Here is a 15,608-nt window from a genome sequence, read left to right as displayed (position 1 = left end):
CTGTTTCTCACTGTTTTAACCCAAACAGTGTGTTCAGCTGCTTTTTCACTCATGCTCGTTCAAAATTTGTTATTTGCTTGTTGCAAGTAAAATACTGCTCCTGGGAACAGGTGCCCTCTGCAGTACTGTCCTGCTGCCAGCAGTACTGTCCTGCCATCCACCCTGTCTCTGGGTGAGCTCCGGGATGTCTCCATGGACTGTGGGGTGCCCGATGCTCACTGCTGTAGCCCATGGGTGAGCAGGAGTCCAAGGGTGGCCATGGCTTTGTGTCTTGGCCAGGGGACATCACCCTCAGCAAGAGCACAGGGAGACGTGAGTGATGTTGGCTGTGACAGGTCCTGGGCCTGTGAGCATCAATGGGCAGTTCAACTGCTCTGCATTTTTGGGGTGACCTCACGCAATGTAGCTCCACAATGGAGAAGGATGAGGAGGGACTGTCTGTCTCCAAATCCTATGGATGTTGACTGAGGCCAAGCAGCCTCTTCCTCCAGTGCTGCGGCTCCCAAGCAGGGAAGGTGCTGTGCCCTTATTAACTCGGATTTCTGCTTTTCATAATCATAAGCCAATGTGTGCATTCACTAGTAGCCCTTTTGGCCTTAATGACCCCACTGGAATAACCAGGCAAAGAAAAAAAACCTTCCGGGCCTTGGGCTGCCCATAATTGCAACCCCCAGCAATAAAGCTGAGCACGGTGGTGATGCAAATGCCAGGAAGGAGAGAGGAGTGGGTCTGGGACTGCATAGCAGTGGGTATGGGGGCCTGCAGCTGCCCTACCATGTTGGTTCCTGCCAGACCTGGGGTGCAGAGGGCTCTGGATGCCTTACAGAGGGGTGAAACAGCCATGGTTTCCCAAATAGTCCTGGTTCTTATCAGGGTTAAAAACTGAGTGTCGGGTGACTTGTGAAAGCAGCCATGCCATTAGAAATGCTAATGCTGGCTCCAGCTTCTCCCCTTTCCCTCCTCCACATGTCCCAGATCTTGCTGCTAAGTCAAACACAGAACTCCCTGGCTCCTGGCCCTCCCCAGAGCCCCCCACTGCTGCCTCCATCCTGCTTTGCAGCCTGTGCCCTTCGCACAGCCTGTGCCCTTGTACTGATGCCCTTGGGAAGGGTCTGCGGGGTGTCAGACCCCACAGGGAGCAGCCCTGGCCAGTGACACCAGCCAGCTCATCACATCTCCCTTCTCCTCTGAGCCTCTTTTGCAGCCTGATCCATCTGAATCCCAGCCGTCTGACCCCAGCCCCCATGGTCTGGTGATGTGTAAGCTTGAGGGTCCTTTGTGTTGGCTGGAGAGCCTCCAGTCCAGGTCCTGGGCTGTCACCCTGGGAGAGGCTGCTTGGGGGCAGGAAGAGACTCTTGGGGCTGCCCAGGGATGCTCTGGCTGGGATCAGGGCCATGGCAGGACCTGACAGACCTCCGCAATGTTTCATGTATCAAGCTGTAATTAGGAGCAAAGGGCAGGGGGATGCAAAGGAGCATTAATAAATTATCTTCCTAATTGACGTGTCTCAGAGTCAGATCGTTGAGCCTAGGGCTTGGTTCCCCTTCCAGGCACATCACAGGCTTGTTACTACCATCATTAGCATATTCAGGTTTCCCTGCTTAAAGCCAATTAGCTCCTGGCCAGGCCTGATTGGGAAGCCGTGGCCTCATTTGCACATTTTTGAATCGGTGAAAGAATCAAAAAATAATGGAGGCAGGCCTGGGATGGAAAGCACCCGGGGGGCTCTGCCTGCTGGGGTGGGGGAGTGGCAGGGCCCGCTGCCTTCTCCAAAGGGGCAGCGCGAAGGAAAGGGGGAATATCACAGTAATTAGGAGCAAAAAAGAACATGGCCTAATTTGCTCCCCCGCGGCTTGCTGACGAATTCAGCCTTCCATGCCTTGCACTGAGGTTCAACAGATGCCCCCATGCTTCCTCTGGGAGGAGGAGGTGATGGGGGGGACTGGGGGGGTCTGCTTTGGGGAATAGGGGGTCTGGCGTGCCCCCTGGCAGCTGGGAGCAGGGACACAAGGCTGGCTCTGTCCCTCTCGACATCCTATCCCTCCTCGCTGCTTTCTCTGCCCTGCTTCCCAGCAAAGGTGCTGCTATTTTAGCCGCTTGGAAGGAAAAGACTGGTATCTTAAAGTCTACATAACTGTTTCCAGTTTAACAACTTCATAGCTGCTGTGAGGCCACAAAGGCGGCCTTGTCCCGCAGGGTGAGATAAGCCTGTTGGGGTGATTCATATGCAGATCCGGGTGGTACCGGGTGTCTGCTGGGAGAGGATAAATCTGTCCCAAGCCTTGTCCCCCTCTCCTGGTTCCAAACTGTTTTACATTTACACAAAAAAGGTTCTGTCCAACATTGAGCTGGGTCCCGGGCAGCCTGTCACCCTGCCTTTGAGAGAGGAGGTGCCCTGGAATCGCGTCCGGCCGGCGCTGGGTGCCCAGACAGGGCTGGGCTGGGCAAGCAGAGCCGTCACCGGTGCTAAGCTGGGCTGGCCTGCCCGGGTTTTGTCCCCCACATCATCCCATCGCCCATCTGACCGCCTTGAAAGAGTCACTTTCTTTGGCCCAGCAGAAAGCTCTCAACCATATCCCCTCAGCAGAAATCCCTTTGCTTTTCACTTGCTTTTGTTGGGGGCTTTTTTTTTGTGTGTGTGTGTCAGTGCTCGGGGTTTTTTTAATAATAATAGGGAGGATTTTCTTTCCCCCTCCCTTTTCCCTGACACTTTCGGTGATCATGTCGAACCTGCAAGCCCTCATGGCACCCTTCACCTGTGCCTGAGGTTCATCTGGGGTTTTGGGGCCTGCCTTCCTGCTCCTAGCACACATTGGACCTACATCCCTGCTAAAGATACTGCCTGGCATTTTAGGATTGTGGGGGTCAGGGGGAGTCGAATTGTGGACAGAGCCTGTCCCTCACGTGAAGCTGCCGGCATAGGTGCTAACAGGGATGCTCTGAGGCTGGAGACTTACTTATCAGTGAGGTTGTCCCCTGACAGATGCATCTATTACTTTATACTCTCAGCTCAGCTCTGGGAGGAGTTCGCCTTCATCTCCAACCAAATCATCCTGGAGTTGAGGAATCATGAACCAATTAACTCTGGAAAGTTATGTCGGCCCAGTTTTTTGAAGTCTGCTTTGATTACCTGCCTGCTATGGCTGTTAATCTGTATTTAATGCAGCTTTCTGCATTTTTATCAGGACTGTAAGTTATTGCAGTTTGCTACCTCAACAGAGGAGGTAATTAATCTAAACAGGGGCCCCTGGGAGCACTGCCTTAATCTGCAATTTCCCATTGACTGAGATGTCCAGCAGTCCCTGGGAAATGCACCTCAGCTGAGAGCAATTAGGGGATGTTCCAGCCCTCAGTGACTGCTGGTGTGGGGTAAGAAGTGGTACAAGAGTGAGCATGCAGCCTCTAGACACCAAGTGCTACAGCTTGGAGGGTGAGAGGAGGATGAGGATGGATCACCGGGGCAGGTGGAAAGAAAAACTTGGTGAAATGAGTGAAGTGGTATCTAGGAGGCTTTGAAGTAGATAGTAGCATTTTCCACCCCTCTCTGTGATTTTGCTATTTTCTTTAAATGTTAACAGCTTCATGTGTTGGCCATTTCTACATAGGAAACCCCATTTCTGATGCCTCTCAAAGGCCAGTTGTTTCACTGTCTAATTTATCAGCTACATAGAAAGGTAAGAGAGTTTTCTCTCTCTGCTTAGGTATGCAGTCTCCTCTTGAAATACAGATTCCCTCCAAGGCTGCTGAGGTGTTCCCTCGTTGCAGTGTTTCCTACCTGCAGGCGATGCTGCACATTCCCAAGGTGTTTTCTTAAGGCCAAGAAGAATTGACTGTAAATTTAATTAAAGTTTCCAATGCTTCTGCTGAAGTGGAGCACAACAGAAGCCAGGTCTGCTCTTTGCCAGTTTAAGCCAGATCTGCAGGGAGATGGGGCTTATCAATAATTAACTGGGGTAATTTAGGGGAAGGTATTAGGGAGTTAATGAAAATGTGAAATAGTGTAATTATCTTGCTGGGAGTGATCGAGCTGCTGAGGAAGAGGAGGTGTTGCACAATTAAATGTTTGGAGGCTGTTCTGGATGAGATCCCAGGATGATGTTGGGACCCAGCTCCTCTGCCACCACCCTGACCCCAGGTTTAAACCAAGTCATCCCCCAACGGGTCAGGGGCCCTTCATTCCTATCAGAAACAAAGCTGTAGCTGTGCTGGAGCCTGTCCCAGGGTCTGCCTGAGTGCTGGCCTGTAGAGCTTGTGGCTCTGATGGATCAGAGGGAGGTTTTACTGTTGGGGGTAAGGTCTCTGCACCCCATCATAGCTCACAGGCACAGGACCTGCTTGCCACCGCTCCAGTGGTACCTGTTCAGAGTTGGGAATCCCTGCCCCAACACAGACTTTTTATAAAAGTTCAGTTTTATGACACTTAAGCCTAGGATGGTGTGGTTGGCCTTAATTGAAGTAGGAGCTGTTTTCACGTGCTGAGAAGCCCACTGACTCAGGGTGAGTGTGGGGAAGGTGCTGGTACTGCTGGGTGCTGGTCTCCTGGGCTGCCTGCAGTGAGTTGGGGTCCTGGCTGTCCCTCAGCCCTGCAGACCCCTTGGAGATGGCCTTGGCACTGTGAAGCTGAGACTGGCCTTTACAAAAGGGGAAGAGGAGGGTAAAAGGGCTTTTGTTAAACTGTTTTGGTGAAACCTTTGCTGAGGCACCTGGTCTCACATTGTTCTTCATGGTCACTGCATCATTGCTGCCAGAGAGCACCGCTGTTGCAGGGGTGGCTCATGGGTTTCTTTGCCCGTGCATGTTCCTAGAAACATGGGGGGAAGCCCAAGCAGCAGGTTGCAGGTGTGGGAAGAGCTACCTTTGTAAATGTGCAGCTGGTTTTGGCTTGGCTCTGTGCAAGCACAGCAGGAAGGAGACAGAGTGGGGTGCAAGGGCCTGATCCTGGTTTGGGAAGGTGCTTCTCAGTGGGAAGCCTGGCAGTCAGCCCCTCCAGTGAGCATGGTTATTTGGGGCAGTTGGGGGAAACGTTGCTAAAAAGGTTGGTGAAGCCACCCTTCACTGCCCTGGGATGCATGGACCCCTGAAGGGCGTCCCACCTGCCCAGGCACCAGTGTTGCCAGTTGGAGGGGCCAGGCTGCTGAGTGGTGATGCCAGGGATGAGAAGTGGCTCTGAAAACGCTGGTGCTGTCCACAACAAACAAACAAAAGAATGGGAGGTGGAGGGAGCCACAAGTGGCTTTTGCTGCTTGTTAGAGGGAAGGAGTTATACAGGCCTAGCATCACTCACAAATGCTTTTAATAAAGTGTTCTTTCCTGCGTCCAGGGCAAAAAAAAACCCAGAAACCTCAATCTTTTTCCCATTACATAAGGAACAGATGCTGCTGGGCAGAGCCCTGGCTTCCCACAGCCCAGCCTGGCTGCTGCACAGCCCGTCCCCTCCTGCTGTGGGGACCCCTCTACCCTGCCGGGCACAATCCTCTGGTGCCTGGGCTGGGGATCCTCAAAAAACCCTGCCCTGCCATGAAACCCCACTGCCAAGAGCCAGCCCTGCTGCAGGACCCAGCTGCAGCACGATGGGAAGGTCCATGCTGAACCTTCTGCTCTGCCAGCATTCCTGCAGGGATCCCCTGAGCAGGGATTTGGAGCTCACCCTGCCCTTGTGTGGGTTGGCTTGGCCTCAGACAAGAAATGTTAAAAAACCCTGTCACTGCATACAGGGGCACGAGGAGGAATCTCCTCCTTTCCAGCCCAAGGGACATGGGGTGGAGCATCCCCAGGGGTGCAGGGGAGACCTTGGGGGAAATCTTGAGTTTTAAAACCAGAATTCTTCCACGTTCATGCAAAGTGGAAAGTCCTCATAGGAAAGAATCTGCCCAGTCCCAGCTCTCTCCATTTGGTTAAGTGAAACCTCTTAGTTAAAGTTGGGGTGGTTTTTTTGCTTTATTTTGTCCCTTATTACAGCTACTATTTGGGTATTGGTACGTTTTTTCCAAGAGACTTCCTGATCCCGGGAGCCCATCCTGGGATACCTCTGGGTGTGGAGCACTCAGGTTGATCCCCACACATTTACTGACCCATACAAGTGATTTTGTGTCAGGATGGTGGATGTCTGTTGGCTGGAGGAATGTAGGCATCCACACAGCAGCTCATACACAAGCTTGGTGCCTCAGCTGTAAACCAGCACTTGCCTACTGGATTAAATGCTCTGTTCCTTGCTAAGACAAGTCCTACACCGGTGCTGTGTCCACAGGGACCCGTGAACGAGTCTTTTCTTATTGAGGAAAGCAAATTCCCTCTTCTCCCGGCCCAAGGGGACGTGTCCACCCCCAAGAAGAAGGGGGACATGGGGGGCTCTCTGGGACATGAAGGGTTCTGGGGCAGGTGCCTGTGTTGGTAGCAGGAGGGACCTATTCTGCAGCCCCTGGCTCTGCTCATAGGGTGACATGCCTGGGTAATTTCTCTGGCAATTAATGCCTCATTAAAGTGCACAAGGGAATAATCAGGGCAGTGAATTTTACACAGCACAATGGCTGGGCCCTGGGAGATTTTCCAAAACCAGTCTTTTTCTGGCCTTAACTGCTTGCAGTCAGGAGGCTGGGGAAGTGGGAGCCTTGGTGGCTCCATCTCCAGCTGCCACTGGGGCTTGCCACCTGTGGGTGCATCTTTGCAACTCTACATGGGAGTTTGCAGCTCCAGGACACATAATCTGTCTGGAGGCTGGGGTGAAAACCAGGACCATCCCAAAATGCACGTGTGAAGATACTGGTTGCCACCACTGAAACTCACTGAAGTGGAGGAGGAGGGAGCAGGGGGGATTTCCAGGGCTGGGAAGGGGGTTGTGAGGGACTGCTGAGGGGGACTGCCAGCTTGGACACTGCTACTTGTAGGGTAGAGTGACAGTGAGTCCTTCCCTTGGACAGACCCTGGGGGAGAAAAAAGGGGAGACTAAGATGAGGTGAGGAAAGGACAGACCCGAGGAGGGAGGCTCCTAGGAAGGCTTTTGGAGATTGGGTAACTGGAGGGGTGTAACAAGGCAGTGTCCCTGGCAGGACAGGGGAAGGAGAGAGATGGTTTGAGTTGGAGAGCCCCTGGGCATTTCTGCCTGACTTGCGTTTGCGCCTGCTCATCCCCGCCGTGGCATGAAGTCGGAGCAGCCACGCTTTTAGCCCTGACCGTGTCCCTTTCTCTCCCCAGGAGCCTGATGCCACGGACGCTGGAGGGACAGATCACAATGGAGAAGACCCCCAGCTATTTTGTCACCAAGGAGGCACCCCAGCGCATCTACAACATGTCCCGTGACACGAAGCTGATCGTGGTGGTGCGGAACCCGGTCACCCGCGCCATCTCGGACTACACGCAGACGCTCTCCAAAAACCCTGCCATCCCCAGCTTCCAGGCCCTGGCCTTCAAAAACATCAGCACGGGACTGATCGACACGAGCTGGAGCGCCGTGAGGATCGGGATCTACGCCAAGCACCTGGACAACTGGCTGCAGTACTTCCCCCTCTCCAAGTTCCTCTTTGTCAGTGGGGAGAGGCTCGTCAGTGACCCGGCCGGGGAGATGGGCCGTGTCCAGGACTTTCTGGGTCTCAAGAGAGTGGTGACGGACAAACATTTCTATTTTAATGAGACCAAGGGCTTTCCCTGCCTGAAGAAGCCGGAGGGCAGCAGCAAGCCCCGCTGCCTGGGGAAATCCAAGGGGCGGCCGCACCCCAAAATCGACGTGCAGGTGATCCAGCGCCTGCGGGAGTTTTACAGACCCTTCAACATGAAGTTTTATCAGATGACAGGGCAGGACTTTGGGTGGGATTGAGCCATCCCCAGGGCACCCCACCGTGCTGGGTCCCGGGCTGCCTGGCAGTGCACGGAGCCAGGGCTGCTACTGTCTGCCGTGTCCCAAGGATGCTCGTGGCTGCCGTGGTCCTGGGATGCCCATGGCCACCCCACCAGAAACCTCCTCCCTTCGTTCTAATTTATATCGGACCTTTTCTGGTGAGAAACGGACCCTTCCGGAGTAGAGAGAAATATTTAAGGAATAAAAACCACAGATGACCCCTCTCCCCTCCCTGACCAGATTAAATATTCTTCCATATAAGTCTTGCTAAAGTATATTAACCGTGACCTTCCCGGGCAGTGAGCGGGAGTGCGTGAGTGCGTGGATGGGGGAGAGTGCATGTGTGCAAGGAGGACGGCTCTGCCATCCACAACAAAAGCTCTGGAAACCAGTTGGGGTCTTGGGTGTGAGGCCAGTGGGTTGTTGCTAAATCAAATTTGGGTGCCAAGCAGGGGCAGTGGCTGCTGTGGCTGAGGCCGTCCGAACAGCAGACCCCCAAGCGTGGGGTATGATTTGCAGACAGAAAATAGTCTCCAGGAACTTCCTAGCTGAGAAAACAATTAACGGCAGTAGTTTTGAATAAATGCCAGGTCTGGGGTTAGGGAGAGGGAGTTGTGCGCCACATACCTTCTTATGTTCTGTGAGTAACCCAGATGATAAAGCAGGGCGTTTTGGGTCCTTGGGAGGAAAATCCCTGCTTCCCCTGAGTTCACCCAAGCGGAGCAGACAAAAGCCCCAAACTCTGACCTTTCTGTTCAATAATCTCAATAGATTTTCAAGTCTGCAGCCATAGAGGGCCATCATGGGAGGCTGCAGAAATTAGTTTAATCTGACTTAACTAGTTTTCCCTTAATTAAAGATGGGGAAAACATTTAATTAACCTCTACTATCTTATTAGTGACTTGTATTTGTCTCTTTAATGAGCTAATTATGTGTTTTCAAGGGTGCTCAGGCCCTGCATTGTTTGCAAATATGTTTTGGCTGTGGTTTCTTCTATCACACAGCATCTCAAAGCAGGCTGTCCTGTCCAGCATGTCCTGCCAGGTGTGTCCTGCCCCGTGTGCCATTGCCTCCCCTCCTCACCTCTGCTGTCTGTAGGTGATGGAGCCACAGGTACTGCTTCTCCTGGGATGCACGACAGGCACGAGCCCCTTTCTGCCCAGCTCTGGGATGGTTTTACACCACACGTCTCCCTGCTTTTGTGTCCCATCTGTTGGTATCTTCTTGGAGGTGACTTGTGTTTTCAGTACCAATGCTCCATGCTGTAGCTGGAGTTGAGCACATTTGCCCAGTTCAGCCCCTGGGCTCCTCTGGTCACTGTTGGGATTAGTGACATGAATGGGGATGTTGCAGTTAAATGGAAGCTGTTGCTTGTTTCTGTGTGGGCAGTGGGGTATCATCGTGTCAGTCTGTGTGAGTGTGAGGGGTGCTGGGGATGCAGCAGATGCCACCAGTGCAGTGCCAGTGCTGAGAGGCTTTATGTCTGGTATTAAGAAACCAGTATATTGCAAAGAAACAGTAAGAAGAGTTGAAATCAAGACCATTTTCTGCTGGTTAAAATGCCAGAGGCCTCCGAGCGATGTGGCCACTGCCGGCATGGGCTCAGCACTCCGAGCTCAGTGCGGAGTCCCCTGGCCACATCCCCCCAGGCCTGTGGGTGCCCCGACCACCGACCCACCCGCTGCGGGCTGGATGTCGAGCGGCTGGAGCCTGTTGTCAGCCTCGCTGGCAGCTCTGCGTGATGGACTGCGCTCTGCTTGTTTAGGTTTTGTTTCCAGCCACGACATTCGACCAAATTATTCTCCATGAAGGGCTTTAAAGTTTCCCAAGTGCCTGTGAAAGCCTGGAAACGCTGATAGTGATCCTATTTCTCAGCTGAGTGACTGCATTCAGCCCCAGCCATATTGATATGCAAAACGTTAAGGGTCCCCAGCTCTAAAGATGGTTTCTGTCTGCCCTGTGAAAGGGAGCCATACTTTTTTAAAGCCCGGGCCTTTCTAAAGCCGCACAATACCATATAGACTATGCCATTTAAAGCATCTGAAGCGACCCAAAATGTATTGAAAGCTTGCTTTGCAGACTCATTAAGACTACTCAATAGGTTCTGGCAAATACCGTGCCAGGGCTGACCGCAGGGATTAAGACTTTTGAAGTGTTACACAAACCCCCTGCTTAAACTAATTGCTGCCCCGCAGCTCATGAGGTCAAGTATTTGTATTCATTGCCTCCAAGAGGAGCCACTTATGGGTCTGTCCAGGTGAAGTCTGCACTTCATTAGATCAAGACAATAAAAATGGCTTTGGGTAGGAAGGGGGAAGGTGCCCGGGATGAAATCTCCCAGCTCTTGCTGTGACCCAAGCACAGGCTTGTGTCCACCTCGGCAGCAGTTTGGGTTGTCTCTGCTGCTTTGCAGAGCCCCGGCTTCCCATGGAAGCTGCTCAGTGCGGGATGGTGGCCGGGCTGGTGGCTCTGCCTGGATCGGTGCCGTGTTGCTCCCCAGTCATCACAGTCACACAGGGACGGAGCACCCACATCCCACTCGTGCTGTCCTGCTGCAGGGGTGCCCCGGCAGTGTGGGGGTTTTGGCTGGAGAAGCGAGTCGGTGTGCAAGGGAAGGGCTGGGGTGTGGGGAGGGTGGGCATCGCTCCAGCAGAGTGTTTGGAATGTGGTGCTCACCGAGCAGTTCTCCAGTGGGAGGTTACGTTCCCTGGGTCAGGTGGGCTCACTTCACTGGCCCATCCAGGGTCCTGTGCTAGTGCAATGTTTCTCACTGCTACCCGGAGGACAAATTGCCATTGCCATCACCACCTCACCCACCTAATTAAAAGGGGAGATTTAAGACAAATCAGCAGCTGATTTGTTTAAAGCTAATTAAACATGTACCAGCAATGTTCTCTTGTGGCCAACAAGGCCAATGACATCTTGGGGGGCATTAAGAAGAGTGCAGTCAGCAGGTTGAGGGAGGTTCTCCTCTGCCTCTACTCTGTCCTGGTAAGGCCACATCTGCAGTACTTTGTCCAGCTCTGGGCTCCTCTGTTCAAGACACACAGAGAACTGCTGGAGAGAGTCCAGTGAAGGGTTACCAAGATGATCATGGGACTGGAACATCTCTTTGATGAGGAAAGGCTGTGACATCTGAGGCTGGTTAGCCTGGAGAAGACTGAGAGTGGACCTTATCAATGCTCATAAATACTTGAAGGGTGGGCGTTGAGAGAATGGGGCCAGTCCTTTTTCTGTAGCACACAGAGACAGGACAAGGGGTAATGGGCACAAGCTGGAACACAGGAAGTTCCACTAGAATATGAGGAGAAACTTCTTTTCTGTTCAGGCGAGGGATCCCTGGCACAGGCTGCCCAGGGAGGGTGTGGAGTCTCCTTCTCTGGAGGTTTCCAAACCCACCTGGTTTAGCAGGGGATTGGGCTGGATGATCTCTAGAGCTCCCTTCCAACTGCCACCATTCTGGGATTCTGTGATTTACTGAAGGTGTCAGCTCACACCTTAGTGGACGCACAACACAGCTCATGCCATCTGACCAAGAGCTGAGGACTACTGAGAAAAAGAAACTGCCTCAGTTGTAGGTGCTTTGGTGGAGCTTATACAGGAGCCCTTTCTCTAATAACAGGTAGTGGGCTCCAGGGGAAATCTAAGCTGAAACTCCCTTTCCAGTGGCTTTTGAAATCACTGATATCAGCTCAAGGACCACCAGCCAGCTGGGACACTGGGGCTGCAACTGCTCACCCTGGTCCACTGCGGTCCCTGTGCAGGCGATGACATGGGGTCAGGGATCGTTCTGAAGTGCCCCCAGAAAACTCCCACAGAGGCTCAGGGAGAGGTGTCACTGCTGTGCCTCTCTGAACAAGACCTCTGGAAATAAAGTTATTAAAAGATGATGCTGAACTGTGCTGATGTCCTCTGTGTGTCTGGGACTACACACCACTGGGGAGGGCTGCGAGGGGACACAGTCTCCCTTGGCCACCTCTATGATTTTCTCCCTTCATTGTGGCTATCTCAGAATGCTAAAAATCCAGAAGGTGGGTTTTTATCACCAGGAAGGTGATATTTTCCCCCAGGACAGCAGGTGATGGGAGAATGTGCTTAAAATCTCAGGCACTCTCTGCTCGCCAGTGAACAATTGTCGTTTCCTCAGGGAGCTTTTGCCACCTGAGCTCCCAGGAGTATTTGGGCCATGGCGTGCCCATGTCTGTTTGCTCAGAGGACAATGGCAAGATCCCCAGTGCTGCCAGAGCTGCAGAAATGCCTTTGGGGCACCAGGTTAGAATCACAGAATCATTTTGGTTGGAAAAGACTATCAAGTCAAACCACTAACCACACACTGCCAAGCCCACCACTACCCACATCCCTCAGCACCTCAGCTACATGGCTTTGCAAGATCTACAGAGATGAGGACTCTACCACCTTCCTGCGCAGCCTGGGACAGTGTCCAACAACCCTCTCAGTGACAAAGTTCTTCCTAATCTCCAATCTAAACCTCCTCTGGTACAACTTGGGGCCGTTTCGTCTTGTTCTAGTACTCCTTACTGGGGAGAAGACACCAACCCCCACCTCCCTACAGCCTCCTGTGGGTAGTTGTAGAGAGTGATCATGTCTCCCCTCAGCCTCCTCCAGGCAAGGCACCCCGAGCTCCCTCAGCTGCTCCCCATCAGACTTTTTCTCTAGACCCTTCACCAGCTTCATGTTCAGCTCTGGACACACTCCAAAAATGGTTAACTGGAGGAGGTGCCAGAGCAAGAGGGCAATTGAGAACCAGCTTTAGAGCCAAGTGTGAAATGAAATGTTCCTCTCCATCTCAGTCAACCAAAGTTTCCCTTTCTAACCCCATTTTTGTTCTGAAAATCCAGCTATCCAAAGTGTTGTGGTTCCTGTGTCCTGGACCTCCCTCTCAATCCCAACTACTCCATAAGCCAGGAAAAGCAGAGTCGCAAAAGCTTTTCAACATTTTTATTTACTCCTTTTTCTTTTATAACAAATTTGGGAGGACAGAAGGGAAAGAACAAAAAATAGGACCAAAAAAAAAGCTCCAAAAGGGAGAAATGAAAACTTCCCTGTCTCTGCATATGTCTGGAAAGCAGCAGGGCTAATTGTTAACTCTACATTTCATCTTAACATGGCCTGGGAATGTTTTATAACCCATAACAGGGAAAACTGCCCTCCTGGCATGCTACAGTCCCCAGGTGAGGCTCATGCTGCTGGGGCACCTGTGGGCTTTATAGCCCTGTGGGAGGGTGGGTGGATAAATCTTCCTTGTGAGACCTGCCCCAGGTGTGGAGTGTGCAGTGGAGGGAGTAAGAGCTGGCTGGTAAGTTATTGCTAGGGATGTTGGGCATCCCTTGTTCTGCTTGGAGGCTGTAGGGATAGAGGGGTGTCTGGGAATGGAGCAGTGTAATTGCATGCAGCAGTGCTCAAGGAGCTGGTGGATCCTAAGATTTCCAATCTGTGTGCTTGTGGTCTCCGAGAGGAGTTTTGTCTGTGGTAAAGTTCTGCATCTCCCTGCACCTCTGATGGCTCACCTGAGGGCTGCTGGTGTCTTTTCAATCTACACTGGGGTCCCAGTGGCTCTGGTGTAGGGTAGCAAGCTGGGCTGGGGATGACTCTGCAGGACATGCCTGCAAACCTCTGCCTTGTCCTGTGCTTGAGGATGTCCAGGGCTGTGATGCTTCTAGCCACAGAGTGCACTGAGATGGCCTCCCTTCCCGGTCAACACAGAGTAGTGCTCCTGGGAGGGATGTGTTAGTCCCCTTGCAGAGTTCTGCCTTCCCCTAAAGCCCCTCATCACCACACACAACCCTTGAGCAGCACACGAGGCTGCCAACTCCACTGGCTGCTGCTTGGGTTTCAATCTTGATGCGATCTCAACACACAGAATAAATTCATGCTGTATTTGCCACAAAGCAAGAAAATGCCCACATTCAGGAAGAGGCTGCTGTAATTGCAACCAGGTGCCCAGTGGTGGCTTCTAAGTCATGTAGAGTGTGGGCTGGATCCCACATGTGGGCACAAGTGCCCTTCATCAGGTGTAGGCAGCTGCAGGGAACAAAGATGTGATAAAGAAGACGGAGTCCACGGTGTTTCTGTCTAATACTGGAGTGAGCTGGGCTGCCTTGGTCCAGCTTGTGCTCTGACATGGGGTGAAGTTATTCACTGGTGGGACTGGAGTTGGGGTGAGATGAGCACAGCCTCTGTGCTCAGCTGCTCTGGAAGCCTGTGAGCAAGCTGTTTTTAGGAAAATATTAGTTGCTTACTGAAATAATTAACCACATGATTTATTTGTGAGCAGCCGGTGGCTTTTGTGCCTGGCTGAGCTGGGACAGGGCACGCTGATGGCATATTCCCATGACAGGGGTGTCTCTGAGGGCCTTTCTGCAGATAAGGTCTGGATCCCCCAGCCCTGGTCCTCACCCTGCCACCGCCCTGGGTCCCCCTGCTCCCTCCAAACCCCGTGGCTTCCGAGAGCAAAGGTGAAGGACATACAAGTGGTGTGGCTGCTGGGAGGGAACCAGCTCTGCTGAGTTTATTTGCATTTCGTGGAGGATAAAAAAAATAAAGGAGTTTTTGAATCATTTTGAAAATGCAAACTGCTCCTCTGTTCAGGTTTTAAAGTCTTGCTTGTGCATTCACACAGTTGTAGTTTCCGAAGGAGGGGTCTGCCTCAGCCACCTCCTGCGCAGGTTTGATTGATTGCAGGGATGTGTAAAAATGCTCCAAGCACCTTGTTCATTCTGGGTGCTCGGAGTTGTCTTCATCCTGGTGATGCTGGCAGGGCAGCTGTGTAAGCTCACAGAGGTGCTGCTGCACATGGAATTTGTGACCAACATGGTCAGGAAGAGGAATGTCTCCTTTGCTTGCACCATCCTTTTTCTCATTCCAAGAGCTGAGGATATAGTCATGTGAGGGGGCTGGATCCTGGCTGAAGCCCGTTGAGCTGGGCACCCTCACACAGGCTGGGCCCTTCCCTCGGCTTATGTGAGAGCTTGGATTTGGTTTTTTTTCCTTTTATTAGAAACAGCAACATGTTGCCTTACATAATTATGCAATTTATATCAATGGAAAGAATAAATTGATGTCTCTCTGGCAAGCTTTTCCCTGGCAGAAGGCAAGTCCCAGGCCATAATCCTGTACCCCTGCATTACTTTCCACAGATGTGGAGTAGAGAGAGACATGTGGGACAGGGCACTGCCAACACTGCTCCTTGCCCTGGGGCCATGGGCACACAAAGTGGGTAGGAGGAGGAGCAGAGTGGCCACAGCCTTTGGGGCTGGCTCCTGGTGGTACATCCAGTCGTGCCACAACTCAGTACCCAAGGTCCAGTGTTGGAAGTGAGTGATGGTGCTGGATGGTCTGAATCTGCCCCATTTCTCCTGACTAACGTGGCTGCTGAGGGGTGGCACAGACTGTGACCAGATGAAGCTGCTGCTCACAGTGCCCAGGCGGGAGCAGGCTAGTGAGTCTGTGTCAGCTTTACCCCAGCACCAGCATCCACGCAGGCAGCTGCTGCCTCCAGCCATATAGAGAGAGAACTTTTCCCACTTTTTTCCCCCTTTTGTTATGAGTGCAAACTTCCATCTGCCAGCAGGGTCTGACTGCTGGAGGGACACCCCGCAGCATGCTGCCGGCAGATGCCAGAGGGAAGGAAAGTGCAAGGGATGGAGGGCAGCGGGGGAGAGGCCGGGAAACTGGGAAATGCTTCTAGTGGGGGTGGGAAAGGGGCTTGTGCAACAGCCAGCCTTTAATTAAGAGTCTTTAAAGCATTTTCCCAGCT

The 15,608-nt window shown here is 52.5% G+C and overlaps 1 protein-coding gene across 1 annotated transcript in view; it reads left to right on the top strand.

Moving 5' to 3' along the window:
• HS3ST6 (heparan sulfate-glucosamine 3-sulfotransferase 6) overlaps window positions 1-7,810 on the top strand; it is a 37,418-nt gene extending 29,608 nt beyond the window's left edge. Inside the window, exon 2 of the mRNA XM_061993510.1 lies at window positions 7,192-7,810. Coding sequence (XP_061849494.1) covers window positions 7,192-7,810 — 619 coding nt within the window. The remainder of the gene's footprint in view (window positions 1-7,191) is intronic.
• The last annotated feature ends 7,798 nt before the right edge of the window (window positions 7,811-15,608 follow it).

This window comes from Colius striatus, chromosome 3 (genome assembly GCF_028858725.1).
Source record: "Colius striatus isolate bColStr4 chromosome 3, bColStr4.1.hap1, whole genome shotgun sequence".
NCBI classification, from domain to species: domain Eukaryota; kingdom Metazoa; phylum Chordata; class Aves; order Coliiformes; family Coliidae; genus Colius; species Colius striatus.
The sequence above is the reverse complement of the archived record's forward strand: the minus strand, read 5'-3'. Positions and strand labels throughout refer to the sequence as shown.